The sequence below is a fragment of the Chaetura pelagica genome, unplaced genomic scaffold (assembly GCF_000747805.2).
Source record: "Chaetura pelagica isolate M959 unplaced genomic scaffold, ChaPel_1.0 scaffold213, whole genome shotgun sequence".
Classification (NCBI taxonomy): domain Eukaryota; kingdom Metazoa; phylum Chordata; class Aves; order Apodiformes; family Apodidae; genus Chaetura; species Chaetura pelagica.
Genome location: NW_009952597.1, coordinates 69,192 through 87,986, shown reverse-complemented (window position 1 = coordinate 87,986; position 18,795 = coordinate 69,192). Strand labels below are relative to the sequence as shown.

At 54.1% G+C, this 18,795-nt stretch overlaps 2 protein-coding genes across 2 annotated transcripts in view; one reads left to right on the top strand and one right to left on the bottom strand.

Moving 5' to 3' along the window:
- Nucleotides 1-10,818: 10,818 nt before the first annotated feature.
- Nucleotides 10,819-13,614, bottom strand: LFNG (LFNG O-fucosylpeptide 3-beta-N-acetylglucosaminyltransferase). The gene is made up of 8 exons (XM_009993710.1): nucleotides 13,606-13,614; nucleotides 13,306-13,354; nucleotides 12,291-12,390; nucleotides 12,000-12,153; nucleotides 11,827-11,912; nucleotides 11,368-11,533; nucleotides 10,975-11,060; nucleotides 10,819-10,885 (listed from the first exon to the last, which is right to left on the bottom strand). Exons 1-8 carry the CDS (start codon nucleotides 13,612-13,614, stop codon nucleotides 10,819-10,821), a joined length of 717 nt encoding a protein of 238 aa, XP_009992012.1.
- Nucleotides 13,615-13,713: 99 nt separating this feature from the next.
- The window catches only part of LOC104385270 (grifin-like), a 73,879-nt gene continuing 68,797 nt past the window's right edge, over nucleotides 13,714-18,795 (top strand). Inside the window, exon 1 of the mRNA XM_009993709.1 lies at nucleotides 13,714-13,773. Coding sequence (XP_009992011.1) covers nucleotides 13,714-13,773 — 60 coding nt within the window. The remainder of the gene's footprint in view (nucleotides 13,774-18,795) is intronic.

Sequence of the window (18,795 nt, the reverse complement as noted above, 5' to 3'; positions counted from 1 at the left end):
GAACAGATCTGCTGAAGAACAGATGGCCTTTGCCTATTCTTATGGCTGCGACATAATCAGCCTCATCCATATGGTCACATTTTGTCTGAGGAGTGGACTTTGAAAAGCCAAGATCTCCCAGACTCTGTGCCTCCCTCTCGGGTGAACAGCAGGTGCTATCTGGCGAAGGCTCATCTGTTCTGGATGGCATTCATGGTTGAGGGAGTCCAAACTCTTCAAGCTGCAGGAGGTAAAGCTGTAGAGACTTCTCTCTCTTCCATTGTGTCTGTTTTTAATGTGACAAAATGCCAAGGCCATATCACTTGGTGTGTTCCAGCTGACCTTATCAGGACATAACTCGTGTTACTGGTTGCTAGAAAAAAGGGTCCAGAATTCAGAGGAGATGAGATTGGCCTCTGGACACTTCACTGACTGCAAAATGGAAGGCAGCTTGTCCAGTGGAAGGTGACTGCATTGGTGAAGACACTTCATGTTACCTTTTCAGAAGCACAAATGTGGTCATTGGCTTGTCTGGTTGGCTTGGTTTATTTCCACTGCATCATCATGTGTGAATGACACTTTCTTTTTGAACTGAGAACTCTTCCAAGCACACAAACATCTCCACAATGTGAAATGTAAATAGCATGTTGGACTCTTGTGTCCAGTGTTCAAGACTGCATTGTAACTGTAAAGGAAATCGAATCAAGACTTGGCTGTGAATTTCTTGTGCTGTCTTGGGAATATAACTGTAGTGTTTGTATCCTGTATGTATTATTAAACTGAGTTCATTTTATGTGCTGATAAAAGGGTTCAAGCTAAGATTTTTAGCGTGCATCCATGTATCCAAATGTGAAGGATGGAGTGCTCCCTTCCCCTCCTGTCCTTTTTAAGTTTGCTCCATTTGATAGGTGTTGATTTTCTGTGTACAGTCATCTCAGCCAAGATGCAAGGGTGCTCACTGGAGTGCTTTGAGGGGGACACAGTGCATGGGGTTGTAACTGATCCTAAGTTTGCTTTTCCCTGAAGATACTGAGTGTTCACATGAAAAGTCTGGCCTTTCTGAGAGCAAACTGCGTCTCAGAGGGCTGCTTAACCATCCCTCATGAGAGCTCTGGGTGCTGCAGGGTAACAGGAGACAGGAGTGGGTGGATACCTGTAGCAGCAAGGTACTGGTGCCTGTGTGAATAAACCCAGGCTTCACCTCTGGTCCCACCTTCTCTTCCTTCTAGCAGCAACTGAAATACCATGCTGAGCCCTTTGAAGAAGAGAGAAGTGTCTTGGGTGATGATTCTGCCCAGCCCAGCTGATTCTGGGGTAGATGAGATGGGTGTGTTTAGAAAGGGAGGGGAAGGGTCTTTGAAGTACTTCCTACCTAGGGACCAAGGAGAAGCCAGGGTCTTCCCCAGCTCAACAAGTCTACCAGTGTAACTGAGTGAACATCTCTGTGTGGGAGGGGAAAGCCCCTCCAGGCAGATACCATGAAGTAGAACGAATCCCTTGAGAGAAAAGAGCAGGCAGGACTTGATCTGTACCTTTAACCAGGCAGTTTCTTTCATCACAGCCTACTCCCCTTTTCTAGAAATTATTTGTGTGCATGCTATGGATGGCTTCCCTAGCCATTCCAGGAGGCCCAGCAGAAGTGTGGGATGTTTTGGGAGCAGTTCTTAGATGGCTACCAAGTGACCTGTGCTCTTTGGAGGGGGAGAGCAGGACGTCCTGCTGAGCCGTGGTGGTGAGTGTGTTGCCCAGCTGGGAGAGAGAAGGGATGGGTTACTGGTGGCCTGGAGCTCCCAGGTGCTCACCCAGCCCATGTGGCTGCATGCATGAACAAAGTGGAACATAAATTGATGTACAACCAGGAAGTTCAAAATATTCCTAAAGAGGATTAACTGTAGCATGAAGCTCTTAGGTGCTCTGCATATTTGATACCATATTGCTCCTCACTATGCAATTCCCACCTCCTTCCTTCTTGTTCCTCCTCTAATCTCACCCCAAGACTTCTCCAGTCATCTCCACCCAGGGAGGCCACTGAAGTCCCAGAAAAACTTCATTTCTTCATTGTCCTCTGCATTGGGTGCAGGTGCCCAGCTGTCATGCCCTGTGCCTCAGGTCCCTTGTTAATGGGAGGTCCCATGAGTTTTATTCACATCATTCAGAGGGAAGTTCCTTTTCTTGGACACTGTGCACAGAAACCTGATGTTGAACATGTACCTGGCCTTTTTGTAACTTTTCTGTTTTTTCTTCTTAACCATAATGGTTGTATATCATACCACTTTATATACATATATAATATATAAATATATATAATTTTTTTTAAACTTTGGACCTGCTAGTTTCTTTCAAGTGTTCCTGCACTTACCCAAAATGTTTTTAAATTGTGAGGGTTAAAGAGGATTGAGCCCATTTTTGTATCTTTACTTTAATTCTGTAGTTCTATTGATTGTAATGTAGCTATTTTTTACTGTTAACTTTTTGGTTTGCAAATACTAAACAAAAAACCTAAATGTAATTTCTGTGGTTTCTATTCAGCTTGGGTTTCATGTTTTAAAAATAAATGACTTAAAACCACGGTTCCTGCTTACTGATATTTTTTTCATCTCTTTATTTTTTTACTCCTTTTTCATAATCCTGCCTGAATTCTTGTTGCCTTTCATACATTCTGGTAGATCCATGAAGTGAGGGTGGGGAAAAGGGTCATAAAGCTTACTAGGCAGTAGAGGAGGGAAGGAACAGGAGCCTGAGTGCCCTGTACTGCAGAAATCAAATGATGGGTGTCAGTGCTGCTCTGGGAGGTGAGGGCTGCTCACTCCCTTTGCCTCTTCATCTCAGCCTGATCTCGTTGCTGTTAGAAATCCAAGAATTTGGGATTTCTAATCCAATTTGGAGACTGGGCTGTTGAAATTGAATTAGGCAGCCTCAAAACAACCTCCAGAATAAAACTGATTGATTCGGACAGTTCCTCCAGGGGAAGAACTGCACTAATCCTGCTTTAGAAATGAGGTGGTTTGTACATCTCCTGGGCAGGCTGGAGTGAGGGGCTGGGAGGGGGATGTTTGGCAGGGGGGAGCCTGGAGAGGGGCATGGAGCTGGGCTGGTGCCTGCTATGGGGTTGTCCTTCTATGGGGGACTTGATGCAGGGGTGTCTTCATATCAGGGACCTCCACGGGCTACAGGCACCACTCTAGAAGATGGTGAAGCAGTTGGGGGATGTGTACCTCAGCCTGTGGAGATGTTCCCCTGGGCACGGTGCATGCCATGGGATATCTGCCCTCAGCCCTCCCCTGCTGCTTTGCTCATGCAGCACCTCAGCAGCAGTGACCACCAGCTGCTCGTTTGCACCAGAAGCACAAGAGGTGTGGAAAAATGGAAGGGGGGTAGAGCACCAGCTCAGCCCCTGCAGAGGTGTCCCTCTTCAGAAGTCAGGGCAATGTCTGTACCTGCCTCTGGCAGCGTGGGGTGCTGGAGGAGCTGGTGCTGCAGCCCCGCGTGGGCTGGTCCTTCTGGGCTCTGCCCGAGGCTGCCACGGGTTTCTTTTGAGCTCTTCGTTTGTAGTGTTCTCTGATCACTGGCCCACGCTGCTGCAGCTCTAGCAAATACTGAACTACAACCTTTCCCTTCCTGCAATCCCCTTGATCTGTTTTCTGCCTGATCCTGCCAGTCCAATCGAGGGACTGGTCTCCTGCCTCCCTCCTGTGCTGTTCTTGCCCCATCTCAGCCCGTTGCTTCCCAGCCGCAAGTCTTTGGGAAATGCTCACTCCCTGCCCCCAAACTGTGGGAAGGCTGAAAAGCATCGGGTACTGCTGGATGCTCCTGCCCCTCAACTCGACCCCCAGGATGAGGGATGGGGAAGCAGAGCAGCTCCTCATGCATGCATGCAGGTCTTTTTCAGCACAGGAGGCAATGGACTCAAGTTGTGTCAGGGGAGGTTTAGCTTAGATATGACAGGAAAATTCTTCACTGGAAGGGTAGGTAGACATTGGAACAGGCTGTCCAGGGAGGTGGTTGAATCACCATCCCTGGATCTGTTTAAAAGAAGTATAGATGGACCCAGCTGTCCCCAGCAGCCACAAGCTTCACCCCCAGCTACACTGCTCCCTGTCTCAGCAGGGCAGGGTTCTCTCCTGAGCAGAGCTGAGGAAAGCTGGGAGAAAACAGGAGGGTGAAGTATGTGTTTGAACAAACCTTGCCTTCTGATGAGCCTTCAGTAGTGGTCCGTTAGATCTCTGGCCTTGAAGATAAGGCAGGGAAGGATGCCCCGGGGAAATGCTTTCAAACTTACTTGTTCCTGCAGTGTGCTGAGCTCTGCTAACAGGAGCGTTGCCTCTGGGAGCTGTTGGTGGGTTGGCAGCTGGAAAACCAGCAGCAGAGCTGGTGGCTGTGGTGTGCTGGCTGGGACACAGGTGCTGGTTACATGTCCCCATTTCCTGTCACCTCTTAGGGTGGGAAATGGCACGTGTTCCAGGCAGTGCTTTCTGCTGAAGGTGGCACTGTGCCTGCAGGTTCTGCTGCCACAGCCTGGATCTGCCCATCTTCTTCCAGCACTTGAAAGCTGCAGTCACAGCCTTCCTTTGGTAGGGTCTCCTCAGGACTCTGCCTCCCATGTGTTCAGGGAAGGAAGCAGGCAGCTGAAATTGCATCTCATCTCCTCTAACCCTTTCTGAAACACCCCTGCTCCTAAGGAATTGCTCCACCTCCCCATCCAACTCTGCTGGACCGTGTCTGGTCACCGGAGGTCCTGGCCACTCCTTGCACTGTGCAGTTGGCCAGGACAGGCAGCTGAGTGCCCACTGACCCCTCGGCTTGAAAGAAAAGCCTAAGTGGAGAGACTCTGATCTGTCTGACCACATGGGGCTGCTGAAGTCCTGCTCTTAGCAGTTGGAAGGTTTGCAAGGGGAGGCAATGGCAGGATCAGAACAGGGAGCAAGGCTGCTGCTGGCCCGTGGCCCCTCGAGGGGCTGAGTAGGGTTCCTCTGCACCTCACGTTTGCAGCCCAACCCGGACCTACTCTGTGGGACACTGCACCACAGCAAGGAGGGAAGTGCCCACCTGGCAGAACTGCCAGCACTTCCACCAGCTCAGGTGGCCAGGCAGGGAAGGATGATGACCTGACTGTGGCCACCTCAGGTCACAGGTTCAGCCACCTCGATAGAGCAGCTGGTTGCACTGCCCTGGCCTCGTGCTGTTGGGCAGAGGAGAGAGGGCAGGTGGTGGCAGGAGCAAGAGGACTTTTCTTTCTGTGACTCACGTCTCCATTGCTGCACGCAGGAGCACAGGGAGGTTTGCCTTGGCTCTGGAGGCAGGAGGGTGTTTGCCTGGAGCCAGCGGTGTTTCTCACCGTGACTTCAGCAAAAGTTCCTGCTCAGGGATTTTTAATCCCACCACAGTCCATGGAGGGGAGTGGGAGGAAGCACAACTCCTTTCCAACTGCGAGGTGTTGCAGATGCTGGTGCTTGGAGCCCTTCTCCCACACACTTCCTCTTCCCACCAGCAGAACACCATGGGACCTGGTGCTTGCACCCCATAAATCACTTGGTCACTCATGATCCTCTCCAGATGCGGCTGCACTGGGGCCAGTGGATGGGCTGCTTGGGCAGGGAGCCAGCATGGATCCCCCTCTCCAGGGGCTTCTAAACAGCCCACACTGTGCCCCCATAATTAAGGGGGTGCTCCCCAGGCTGATGTGGCCATGGCTGGAGCATCACCCAGTGCTGGCCACTGCGATGCTGCTGCTTTGCTGTGTGAAGTCACTGCCGCATAGTCCTCTGCCCTTGGCAGGGACAGGCACAAACTTGACACTGTCCCCACTCTGGGAAAGGCACTCTGGTTAGGGAGGATGGAAGAGGATACATCTGCCAAGGAGGAGGAAAGACTGGGAGCAGGGCTGTACAGTGGTGCCACAGCTTCATGGGTCTTATCCAGCATCACCGTGAGAAGCGTCTCCAGCTGCTTTTAAGACACTCAGTTCATCTCCTCCTCTCTTGGCTTACCAAACAGCTACAGGAGCAGAGCCAGCCCTGCTGCACAGCTGAGGCAGACCAGAAGCTGCGGGTGCTGGGAGCCAGTGGGAAGGAGGGAACTGGTTTTGAGTGATTTAAGTCTGGTCTTAAAAGTCAGGAAGAGAAATATAAACTTTGACGAGCTGGGGGAGTAGTGCTTTTAACCACCTGCAAGTGATGCTGGGGTGGGAAGCAGTAGGAAGGGGAAAAAAATGAAGGGGTTGTGAGTGATGGCTGGAAGCTGCTTCTGGGGGCATCTCAGCCATCCTGCAGCCTTCACTACCTGCCACAGTGATTTGCAGCCCCTTGCTCCAAGACAGATGATGCTGGTGGGGGATTTAGTGGCCTCCAGCTGCCCAGGGGTGGTGGGATGCAGCTCATGGGGACCCGGAGCTCTCCTCTCCCAGCCCAAAGCCACAGCTGGAGCACTGTGTGCATTGCTCAAGCCCTGCAATTCAGCTGCTTTTATGTTCCTTTCCCACAAATATTCCAGCTTTCTGGGCTGGAGCAGCTGGAGATGGAGCTTGGAGCCAATTCACACAAGTTCTGTTGTCTCCCATCTACCTCCCCTCACACCCCAACTCTCAAATATATCTCATCCCCGTGGGTGCCAGGAGGGGTGTTTGTCCCATTGCTGTGCAGACACAGCTCCAGGCTCCCCAGGGAGAAGTCCCGGTGCCATGAACTCTGGCACCCCAGTGGGGCTGGGAATGAATGCTGTAAGTCACACCAAGTCCAGAACACTGAGTGACCCAAAGGAAAATTAAAGAAATAAAAAAAAAAAAGAAAGAAAGAAAGAAAAAAAAAAAAGAGCAAGATTTAGTGGCCTCCAGCTGCCCAGGGGTGGTGGGATGCAGCTCATGGGGACCCGGAGCTCTCCTCTCCCAGCCCAAAGCCACAGCTGGAGCACTGTGTGCATTGCTCAAGCCCTGCAATTCAGCTGCTTTTATGTTCCTTTCCCACAAATATTCCAGCTTTCTGGGCTGGAGCAGCTGGAGATGGAGCTTGGAGCCAATTCACACAAGTTCTGTTGTCTCCCATCTACCTCCCCTCACACCCCAACTCTCAAATATATCTCATCCCCGTGGGTGCCAGGAGGGGTGTTTGTCCCATTGCTGTGCAGACACAGCTCCAGGCTCCCCAGGGAGAAGTCCCGGTGCCATGAACTCTGGCACCCCAGTGGGGCTGGGAATGAATGCTGTAAGTCACACCAAGTCCAGAACACTGAGTGACCCAAAGGAAAATTAAAGAAATAAAAAAAAAAAAGAAAGAAAGAAAGAAAAAAAAAAAAGAGCAACAAAAAAGACTAGAACAATGTGTTACTCTTTGCCCTCAATGCTGCTGGGAAAGCCTTTGGCCAGGCACAGTGCTGGAACATCCCTTGGGCAGATGGTGTCAACAGCAGCAGTCACTACGTACTGGCAGTGTCCTCACCAAGCCAGGTTTGTCCCCACCCCAGCACTGAGCCAGCTCACTCTCCAAAAGGTGCAGCCACCTTATCAGCTGCCACGAGCAGGCAAGAGTAAACAGGCCATCCCACCACAGCACCAGGAGCAGATGAAAGCAGCCTGGCCTGACTGCCCGCCAAGTATGCGAGAGCAGCAGGCTTTGCTTTTGTTTTCCTTTTGTTTATTAATGTGTGTATTTATTTACTTTTCTGCCCACGAGAAAGGACAAGGGGGAGGGAATGGCTGGGAGCCTGGTGTGGGACAGGCTGGAGGGCTGCTGTGCTGCCTGACCCCTCTCCTGAAGGCTTGGTGGGATTTTTTTGTTACTATTATTATTTAATGCTTTAATTTCTTTAATCTATTTTTAGTTTTATTTTTTTAAGCGTCCCCCTCCCCTCCCCCCCCCAAGGTGTTGCTCTATGCCCAGCACCCTCCCTAAGGGGTGGGTGGGATATAAGGGGCTCCTACTCCTTACCTCAAGCTACAGCCCCTGGCTCCCCAGGTGGATGCTCAACACAAGATCTGGGCTGTTTTGCAGTAAACAGGCCCCCCCCAGCCCTGCCTGGGCTGCCATGGCTTCTGCCCTCTCCTTGCTGCATCTCCCCATCATCCCACCTCGGGGGATGGGACAAGAGAGGGCCAGCCTGCAGAAGGGGTGACAGGAAGCACCCTGAACCCACAGCCCATGAGCTGTAGGAAACCACACGGGTGGTACAGCTTCCTGTGCCTGGCTCAGCTCCCTTCTGCTGACTCCACGCCTGGGGTGCCCAGGGACACCAAATCCTGTACCCATCACACGGTTCCTGGCATCCACCCCTGTGTGCTGGAGGACAGCAGATTTGCAGGGCTCACTGTCCACCCTTGCCTTTCTTCAGGGAGGTTTGTGGGTACCTGTGGGCTTTCTGCAGGTTCAGGACAGAGCAATGCTCGGTTCCCTGAGGCAGAAGCCAGAGCCCCCTCCTCTGCCTACAGCATCCTAAAGGCTGCAAAGTGTGGGGGACTTTTGATTTTTTGGGGGGCTTGTCTGAAGGGTGTGTGGGTGTTGGGAGGAGGGGGGGTGCTGCCTTAGCACGTGCCAGCTTCCTGCCAGGCTGTATATTTAGCAAGGCCAACCCCTGATAACCCAGAGATTCAAGCAAAACTGCAAAGTAAGTGTGCCTTGAAAAGATTAAAAAACAGAGTAGGAGGAAGATGGGGAGTGGGGAGGAGAGGATGGAGCAGGCAAAAGCTGGTACTGGCGCAGCTTTAGAAAGGGGGTGGGGATCTCACGCTCTTGATCCAGGAGAGTTGGAGCTTGTCACTGGCAGGTGAGTTCTTGGTGCCATCTCAGACGAAGGGAGGGCTGGGAGGGAAGGGGCTCAACCCCCTGCAGCCCCCACCCTTCCCACGCACACGCCTGCCCGCCGGCTGTTACCACCACTGTGCTAACAACCCGCTCGCACCTCTCCCTGCCACCTCCGCCCCCGCCCCAGAGCCTGGGAAAAACCAGCCCCGAGGCACCAAGCCCTGCCCGAGCCTTTTGGGGAGAGGAAAGAGGAGAAGACCCTCACGCCCTGGGATGCAAATGGTCGGCAGATCCCGGTACCCGTGGGAAAAAAGGGATGCAGGCACAATCCAGCCTCGGCGCATCCCCAAGAGCTTCTCTCGAGGTGATAACACCCGCGGGGGGAACGAGGGGTGATCAGAGCAGCCCGGCCATAAAAAGACACCAGAGCCCAGGACCAGGTGACTGTGGTCAGCAAAAAAGCTGCTTTATTGGTGAAGGCTCCCACGGGGACCCCGTGGCAGCCATTGGGTTCAAGTCCCTGAGAACACACTGTCCATGCTGGTTCCCCATCCCACATCTATTGCTTTTAACACATCCTAGTTACAAAAAGCACAGAGTGGTGTTCCAGATACTGGAACATATAAATTAAGGTAAGTGATAGTTACAGGACATTGCAATTATTATTTTTTCATTCTTTCTTAAACAGATTATAAGAAGGTTGGGTTGGGGTTTATTTTTCTGATCCACAGAAAACGTATAAAAAGCATTTAAAAATCTACATATTCCTCAATGTGTGGTTTTGTTTTTGTTTTTGTTTTTTTTAAAAAAGGCACAGTAAAAAAAATACTGGCGCAATAACATATTTACAACACACCCACTATGGGCTATTTTCACTCAGCTTCAGGTTGGAAATGTCCAGCTCCAGCTCAGCCCACTTACCCCGAGGGTGTAGGGCTTGTGGTGGCAGGCAGGGCAGCTTGGGGGGTTATAGAGACCCTCTCCCTTCCTGGATAAATCCCTCCTCAGGTCCTAGCAGGCAAAGAGTAGCAGCCTGGCTGGGAAACGCTGCCTGCCCATGGTGTCCAGCTGGGCACTTGGTGGGTGCTCCAGCCCCCCAGCAGCATCCACAGCCAGGTCTGGAGGATGGTCCAGCCCCATGGCAGGGATGGGTGAGGAACACATCATGTCCCTGGCCAGACCCTGAAATGCTCCGATGGGAAGGTGCAGGGCTGCTGGTGCTCAGCCTGCCTGCACCCGGCCCACAGGCAGGCAGGGAGCTGGCACTGGAGGGAGACTGTACAAACACAGTGCCCACGCATGCTGGTGGCTCCAGAAAAGCCCTCCTCCCACCCCCTCTATTTATAGAAAGTCTCTGCATTAGGCTCTATAAATAGTGCACAGATCAATGCTGCCGGCAACAACTCGGCCAGGCGGGGGCAGCTCCGGGAAACGGAGCTAACGCCAAGGCCAGCTCCCAGCCCACCCCCCCTGCTCCCTCCAGTGAGACCATCGAGCACCCAGCAGCTTTGCAGCACCCTGGAGCAGCGTTTGCCACAGCCAGCAGCTTCCCCTGCCTGCACCCTGCCTGCCAAGCTGGGAAACAAAAGTGGCCTGTTGGCCCCTCATCTGAGTTGGGAGCTGGAGCTTTGCTGCTGAGATGTTGAGACAGGGAAGGAGGATGAGACGGGTGAGGGGTTGTGGGAGTGGGGTGAGGGAAGCACACACCAAAAAACTTAACATTTAAAAGGGAAAAAAAAAAAGAAAAAAAAAAAGAGAGAGAAGCAAGCCAGGGGCAGGCAGAGCCCCCCAGACCCCGCAGCACCCACGGTCACTCCCCACGCATGGCGTGGGGTCAACCAGGGCCACGGGGGTGCCCAATGGTTAAGTGCTCAGGACCCGTCCCTCCCTGCCATCCCGGCCGGGATGGGCAGCGGGGCAGGCAGGGCAGGGGAGAAGGGGCCGCACAGCAGCCTTCAGTACACACACACACTGTGCAATACCACAGCAACAACGTCCGTCCGTCTGTCCGCCCGGGGGTGAGGCCGGACTGACACACCCGCACGCAGGTCCCACATGCCCGTCGGATACCGGGGAAATTTGGGACGAGGTTGGAGGGGACACGTGTCTCCTAATAAACCACATTAGCGGGGCACCACGGCGTGTCGGGGTAGAGCAGGCAGTGCACGGAGCGAAACCTGCAGAGGAGAGGATTGATGCTGAGCATGGGGGGGCTGGTGGCCCCACGGCACCCCGGCTCAGGGGGGACAGGGTCCCCATATCTCACCTGGATGGGTCCTCCTCGACAGAGAAAGCTCCCTTCATGTGGATGGAGTTACGCTTGTTTTCAAACATGCCATAGCTTAGTGTCACCTGGTGGGCAGGAAACACAGAGGGTTTGAGCAGCTGACACGGCCATGAGGATCAAGCAGAGTCATGAAGGGACGAGGAAGGGGAAAGGGGCACTGCAAAATTCACTCCTTTTCTCACAGCCTCTGGTCACGCTCTGCATCACCCCACAGGGATGGGCTGATGGGGCTTTCCCCCTTCACTGACATTTTGGAAGCACAACAATCAGTATCTTAGCTGCAAAGCCCAACTTTTACGTGACAACATGAAACCAGACAGTACCATCGATCCCATCCCCTCCATCCACCCCAGAGCATCAGGACAGGCGTACCTGCTTGTGGATCTCTGTCTTGGGCACTTGGTGGAGGTTCTCCAGGTGCGAGTGGAAAAGATTGCTCCGGATGAGCTTCACTCCCAGCACAGACTCGATGATGTAGCCAATGGTGCAGTCATCAGGCAAGCGGATCTTCTCTGCTGTGCTCATGAAGTGGCCCCCGCTGCGGGGAGACAGAGAGGAGGTGAAGAGGAGCAAAGCCTGGGGGGACATGGGCACCCCATGGGGTCCGCGCTTGGCCAGTAGGTGCCCAGCTTTAGCTCTAATTAACAGTCAATTAGACTTAGGGGAACTTCCCAGCCTGTTGCCAAACCCTCTGCAGAAATCCCAAGCAAGGCAAAGAGAGCAAAGTGGCAGGACATGGTCCAGCATCCATCCCCAAAGATGTTGTCATGGCTCTGTGCCCTACTGGGACCATGACAAGTCCCCGCAGGAGAGCAATGCCAATGGTCTTACCTGGCCCACGGGCTCATCTTCAGTGCCAGCCCCCGGCTGATACAAAACCCTGCTCCTCCCGTGGCAAACCAGAAATGCACGGGGTGCTGCGAGAGAGGGGAAGCAACGGCAGTGAGACCTCCTCCCACTGATGGGGAAGCAAGACCCGGCCCCAACCTCTCACCCCCTCTCACCATCTTGTTCTCGCTGATCCTCTCTGTAGCCTGGATGGGCCGGTCCAGGCTGGGCTTCCCGATGTAGATGTCCTGTGTGTGGGGGTAGCTGGAGAGCAGTTTCACTAACATCCGCACGTTCACATAATTGTCATCGTCCACATGGCAGAACCACCTGCAGTGGCAGCAGTGTCACGGTGGGCAAGTCTCCATGCTGAGATACAGCCCCAAAAATGCCAGCGGCCCCTGCCTACACTGTCCTGCACCCCAGCAAACCCACAGCCCCCCCCAGCAGCCCCAGACACCACTTACTTTCTGCCAGACTCGATGAACTTGTCATACTCCACAGCCATCTTGCAGGACAGGGCCTGGCGGCTGTGGGCAGCCGAGCAGTTGGTGTTGATGACATTTCCTGAGGGAAGAGGCAAGGGTCAAAGCCCAGTGCTGAGATATCCCACACCTTCCTGCTTTCTCAAACAGGGATGCTTCCCCAAGCATGTTCCAGTGTCACCAAGCAGATGAAAACCCCACGATCTCCCTGATGCTTGGTGGCCTCCATGTCACGTCATTTTGGGCAAAATATGAATTTTTGGGGAATGGCTTTTGAGTCAATGAGAGAGAAGGAAAGGGATGAGCAAGGGATGCAGATACAGCAGATGCTCCAGGGTCAAGCCATATTTCACATGTTATGTATGATGCCATCCTACATCACCCTGCCCATCCCGAGGCCATGTACCAGCCACCCTGGCAGTGAAGGGGTGTCCATGAGCCAGCTTTTCCACCCAGGACACTATAGCCAAAATCCTGCCTTATTCCCGCTGCCTTTTCCCTCAGAGGCCACCTGTTATTTGCTTGCCCAGCTCAAAGGCAATCACTTCCCGGCCTGAAAAGGAGTCATTTGCATAGGGAGAATAGACTGAGCTGACCCTGGCCCCAGGGATCGGCTGCCAGAGAAATGCTCCCATGAAACCCTGGCTGTATTGCCCATCAATCCCAGCTCACCCCAGGGACAAACCAGTGCAAAGGCAAACTATCCTGGTAGCCTGCTCCCCAGCAGCTTCATGCAGGAGATGGGATGGGCTGACTGGGAAGGGAACCTGCCCCGAGGGGGGACTCCTGAGCAGTGGCTGCTTGAAATGAGTGGACTCGTTCTCAGCCCTGGTCCCTAGGACAAGGGCCCCTGAGATTAGTGTCTAACTGGTGGCATTTTGACCATTTTTTCAGAGTTTGCAGGGCAGGCTCCATGTCAGCCATGGTCCCCAGGCAGGGGCTTCTCAGGGGGCCTGGCAAGGTCATGCACACAAAGGGACAAGGGCCACAGACTCACGTGCTTGCTTCTCCAGCTCCTCATCCTCCCCGTCCGTGAAGATGAAGGTCTGAAATAGAAGATAAAGCACCTTTGACGATCAAGGCTGTGCAGCTTGGATGCCACCCAGCATCCCTAGGCAGTACTGGAGCTTGATTCCCCTGGCCTTGGTGTTGACTTCTTCCCCTTTGCTAAAACCCAAAGCAGCACTGAAGGGCTGAGAATCCCCGTGACAAACTCTGGCTCAGAACAAGAAGGGTGCACCCCACCTCACTGCGGGGCAAACCCCAGCACCCACACTGAGCATCCCCATCCTCTTGCCTTTTCCATGGGGCAGCAGCAGGCAGGAGGATTTTGGTCATGGGGTGAGTGGAGAGGAGCAGGTGACAGCGAGCAGCTGCAGTGCCAGGACTTCAGCCTTTATCCAGCATGGCTGGCACGTGTGGCCAGCGACGCAGGAACAGCTGCCAGCCCTCCCTGCCCAAGCAGGTGTGTTTGCCCGCGGCACTGGCTGCCAACCACATCCCCACCTGTGTCAACAGCACGTGGCTGTCCCTGGCCACTTGCACAACACCCCCACGGCTCCTCTCCACTCCCCATCCCGCTCAGGGAGGTTGAGCCATGCTGGTAGGTGCTCCTTGCTACCCCCAAGGAGGGGATGGTCCCTCACTGCCCACCCCAGCACAGTCCCCATGGCACCAGGCAGCATCCTACCTCCTACCCCGGACACCCACACTGCCCATCCAGCTGCACTCCTTTATTTACACAGCTAATTCCTGGCATCTGCTGCCCAGGAAAGAGGATTGTGAGGGGCTGCTGTTGGGCTGGGATTTGGGGAAGGGCAAGAAGCAGGAGGAGAGAGCAGGGGGTGGGAAAGGCATCGCCATCAATCAGCGGGCAGCAAACAAAGCTGGAGGGGAGAAACCACAACCAGCTGCCAAGCGCTATTAAAAACCAGACATGCACAAAAGGGCAAAGGAAGAAAGACAAAAGGGTTGGGGGGTGATGGGGAGGGAGGGGGCGAGCTAAGGGGGAAGGCAGGAGGCGGAGGAGGGGGCATGATGCAGCCTGAGCCCTGGGGATGAAGAATTACAAGTGAGCTGGAAACTGGGTGTCACCCCGCAGCGGCTGGCCCGAGCGCTGGGGTTTTGTGGTTTGTTTGAGGAGGTGGGTACAATAGCGGGGCTGACTTTACTCAGCACAGGAGAGTTAAGCGGGCAGCGGCAGGCATTAGCATACAGCTGCACTGGTTAACCCATACAGCTGCACTGGTTAACCCAGCCACAGCCTGTTTGCTCAGACCTGGAGCTGAGGCTGGTGGGGAGAGCCCAGATCTGCAAAAAGGCTGAGCGTGAGGGGAGAGAGACATGTTCCTGGGGACCAGGTTACAAGTGACCTTTGGGGCTTGAAAAGGAGAAAGGAAAAAGAAATAAGAATAAGAAAAAAAAATAATAAAAAATAAAACTAAGGAGGTGGGAAGGCAAGTTGCTACAAATGCAGAGCCTGCCCTGCAGCCTGGCTTTTGGGGAGGGCCAGAGGTCAGCCCTTCAAGGGGTTGGGAAGGCATTGAGCAAAGGGTTAGGGGATGAGGAAACTGTTGATGTGGAGGAGACAGCTAGGGACAGGGACCTTAGCCCATCAGCTGCAGGGCCAAGGATTGCCCATGGTCATTATGGCCCCATCACTGCTGGAGTAGGACATGGTCAGTGTTGTGTATGGAGAAGGAGGAGGATGTCAACTCAAACCAATGTGGAGTCCAGCCAGCACCTCACTGCTGGTCCCCATTTCCCTCAGGTGCTCAGGCAGAGCTCAGGCTGGGGGTACAAGCTGAACCAGGGCAACAGGAGACCATCCATGGATGCCTAAGACAACCCCATCACAAGTGCTTTCTCATCCACCCCAAGACACATGCTGCCCCAGAACCCCCCCAAGTCTCCAGCCCTGCCAGAATGGGACAGGAGACATGCAGCCTGCACACAGGCCAGACAGAAAATATTTGCTTGATTAGCTCAGAAGCACCGTCCAACAACTGCCTTCAGCTGCTCCAAAAATAACCCTGCAACTAATCCTCCAGCTCAGTCACTATAAATAGACCACAGGACAATTGTTTATTGCTCGCCGGCACCGAAAGGCTTCTTCCTGGTGCAGCATCTTCACCCTGGCTTCTCCCCACATACAGCACCATAATTTTTCTGGTGCAGGTGGACCAGGTGATAGCTTCAAGAACAGGGCAAGGGCACACAGTCCTGCAAGTCACCTTGTAGGGACTACCAGGGCTTCACAAGTTCCCAATCTCCCTTCCAGCCCCACTACAAGACTCAATTACAACTAAAAAAAGTTTTTATTTTTTAAAATCAATTTGTCTGTGTTTATTGGAGGGGAGAGCTGCACCCTTCCTGCATGGTCCCCCTGCTCAGGGCTGCAGGGAAGAGGAGCAGAGGTGCCAGCTGAGCTTGGGAGGGAACAGGCCAGAAAAGGAGGGAGACAAGAAAGTACTGTGTTCATGTATCAAGGAAAAACCATGGATGAGCTTTTGGCATCACCAGTGTGGGGTGCTGAGCAACCGTGCAGTGCCCATCTAACAGTGGCGCAAGTGGGATGGGACACCACAGCCACCATCTCCAGACCTAACAGCAGCAGGGCCAGCCCCCCACTCTTCTCCTAGGCAGAAAGCAGCCAAAGCCCTAACACCCACCCTTCTCCACCTCCTTCCCACTTGGCCTCTGTGCCAACCATGGCACCAAGGGGTGCCAGGACCTCATGGGTCACCCCCACACACAGTAACTTTTCCTGCAGGGTGCAGGAGAGGAAGGGCCCACTGCCCCCCCCAGCCCCTGCAGGAAACCTCATTGTTCTCAAAACTGCAGCTTCAAGAAACACAGGATGCCAAATCCCTCCTGAACAATAGCTGCCACCGCTCCCCACAGCCCCGCACAATGCGTGGCCTCCATGTACAGGACCCAGAGGCACCCAGGGTCCCTATGGCCAGGATCAGGTCAGTCCCCCCAGCTGTCTGCAAGGAGCCAGGCAGCCGCCGGTAGCCCCTCCACCTCCTCACCCCTGGGGAGGGCCTATTGCTTTTCTTTCTTTGCTTACCCCGCATTTCTCCTTTTGCAGTGACTCATTTCCCCCTCCAACAAGCAAGCTCCTGGGTTGCTTATGGCTGGGTGCTGCACAAGGCATCCTGCCAGCCAGGGCCACCCCGGGGTCATCCTGCTCCTGGTCCAGCCAACTTCCCAGTGTGACACACACCCCACAGACCCAGTGCCTGCTGCCATCCCCACCAGCACCGACCAATAATGGGAACTTCGGCCAGACAGGTATCCCTGTGGCCCTAGATCTTGCCACTGTGCCATGTCTCACTTCCTCATGCTGGAGGAAAGGATAGAGCACCCTAACACACACCCACACAGCACTCAAGGGGGCTGCACTTCCTTCCACCCCAAGGACAAGAGGGAGGCAGCCACCCTACTTGGGTGCCAGGGTGGAGTGGGGGGAGTGTGGATGGCAGGGACAACAACTCAGCCTCCAGCTGGGCAGGGGGCTGCATGGGGAGGTGAGGATATTGCCAGAGCAGATCCCTGCCCAGCTTTGTGCCCCACAGCAGATGTTTTGCCTCCAGCCCACGGGGGTTAAGAAGGAAAATCCTCACCCTGCTTCAACAGGTTGGAAGCAGCATGATGGCTGTGTCCCTGTGATGGCAGCACCCCCACTGCTGCGTGACAGTGGCTTTCCCCAGGATGGGTGGGTGTGTGGGGGGGTGGTCTGTGCTGGCATAGGATGTCCCAGGGCTGGGACCTGCAGAGGCAGGGAAGGGGCTTGCAAGGCCGCAGGCTCTTCCTCCCCCTGCTCCTTTTGGCAAAAGGAAGAATCCTCCACTGTAATTTTAAATGGTATAATTTTTTAATAACCTCCTGACAAACAATGAGCTCATTGTGCGGTGAGGGGTCCCCCACCCTCCCGCCTGGCACTCCACACACGCCGGCTCCAGGGCTTTTATGGACAAGGACAGCAGCATCGTTTGGAGCAGGCAATTAAGGGGCCCCCACCCCTAAAAAACACACGGGCTGCCTAGGTAGGGACTCTGACACATGAGCTGAGTTTAGCAGTGCTCAGCAGGTTCTGGCACACAGCGCTGAGAGGAACTGACTGCACAGTGGAGCTGCCTTGGGAGGAGCTGCCCCCGTGGTCCCAACTGCTCGGGTGGGAGCCCAAGAGGGACACACACACACACCAGCACTCTTCCAAAGGAACCCTGGCCAAGGTGCTAGATAAATTTGGGAGCCGCCTTCAGAGAAGTATGTTCTCCGGAAGGCAAACCTATTCCCTCTGCCCTGAGAGCAGGAATTTTTCAAAGACTGCAATTACCCCGCTGAGCTGGAGGAAGCCAGCAGATCCCACGCTGGTGGGATGGCTGCCCAGCCTGGACCCCTCGGGCACCACGGCGTGTGCCGAGCCGCCCTGCTGCCCCTGCTGCCTTCGGGGGTTCCTCAGGGATACAGGGATGTTTCTTAAGCAACTCTGACACTGCAAATCATGCAACTCAGCATTGGAAAGCAGTGGGTTTGGACTCACTCCTGTCCAGGATTTCTGCCTAATGGCCATTTTCCTCCCCCCCTCTCTTCGCTTTCAAGTGCAAAGTTTCCTCAGCCTGCACTCCAGCATCCTAAGGATACTGAGACAGCTGGAAACTCTCCCCAAAGCAAGGCAGGGAAAACTGTTAATTCTCCTCTAACAGGAGTTTGTCCAATCTGGATTGTGCAACCCAAGGAGCAGATTTAGAAGGAAATAGGGATCTGTCCTCCCTGTGCAGAGAGAAGCAGGAAGGAGAAGGGGGTGCCCTTTTCAGTGTCTTGGAGAGGACAGAGGGCAGGAAACAGTGACTATTGTGGGCAGAACAAAGAGCAGCCAAGGAAAGACACAATAGCTATTCCTCCTATCAGCCAGGGTCCAGCCTGGATTTACCTGCTGGATTTAACCCCTTCTCACAAGTGCCTACATCCCTCCTGCCCAGAGAGCTCCCTGGCTAATGGACAGTCAAGAGAGGCTGGGGTTTGATGGGGAGAGAGATGTGGCATTAGGCATGAGGGAGTCTCAGCCCTTGGGCAGGAACTTCCCCACGTAGGTGAGGCAGCACATGCACCGTTAGTGAAACAAGAGCAAGAGAGGGACAGGATGAGCAGAGACAGGCCTGACTCAGACCAAGAGAGACGTTTGAGCAGAGGCAGTGCCCTGCTGTCACCTCACCACCCTCCTGGGGCACCAACCACAGGGCCAGGCAAGGAAAGGATGCAGGAACAGCACAGCCCCTCCTCCCAGGAGAGGGAAGCAAGGGAGGAGCCCCTGTACTCTGCAGTCAAGAAACCCCAACATGAGGCCGAGTTTAGAAGAGCCAAGGGTGCCCCAAAGCTTCCCAGAGATGGTAGCCAGGTCAGTGTGGGAAGGTCGGAGCTGATCACCACCAGCAGTGTGGTTTTATTCCCTTTTGCCTCCACGTGTCACCCCCCCCCC

Bases quoted from the DNA above. Each gene is read 5' to 3' on its own strand.
- LFNG (XM_009993710.1), bottom strand. The intron at 12,154-12,290 runs GTAAGTGGTGTC...CTGCCACTGCAG, and splicing joins TTCATCGAGTCTGGCAGAAA to GTGGTTCTGCCATGTGGACG. The intron at 11,534-11,826 runs GTAAGACCATTG...GTCTCCCCGCAG, and splicing joins AAGATGAGCCCGTGGGCCAG to CGGGGGCCACTTCATGAGCA.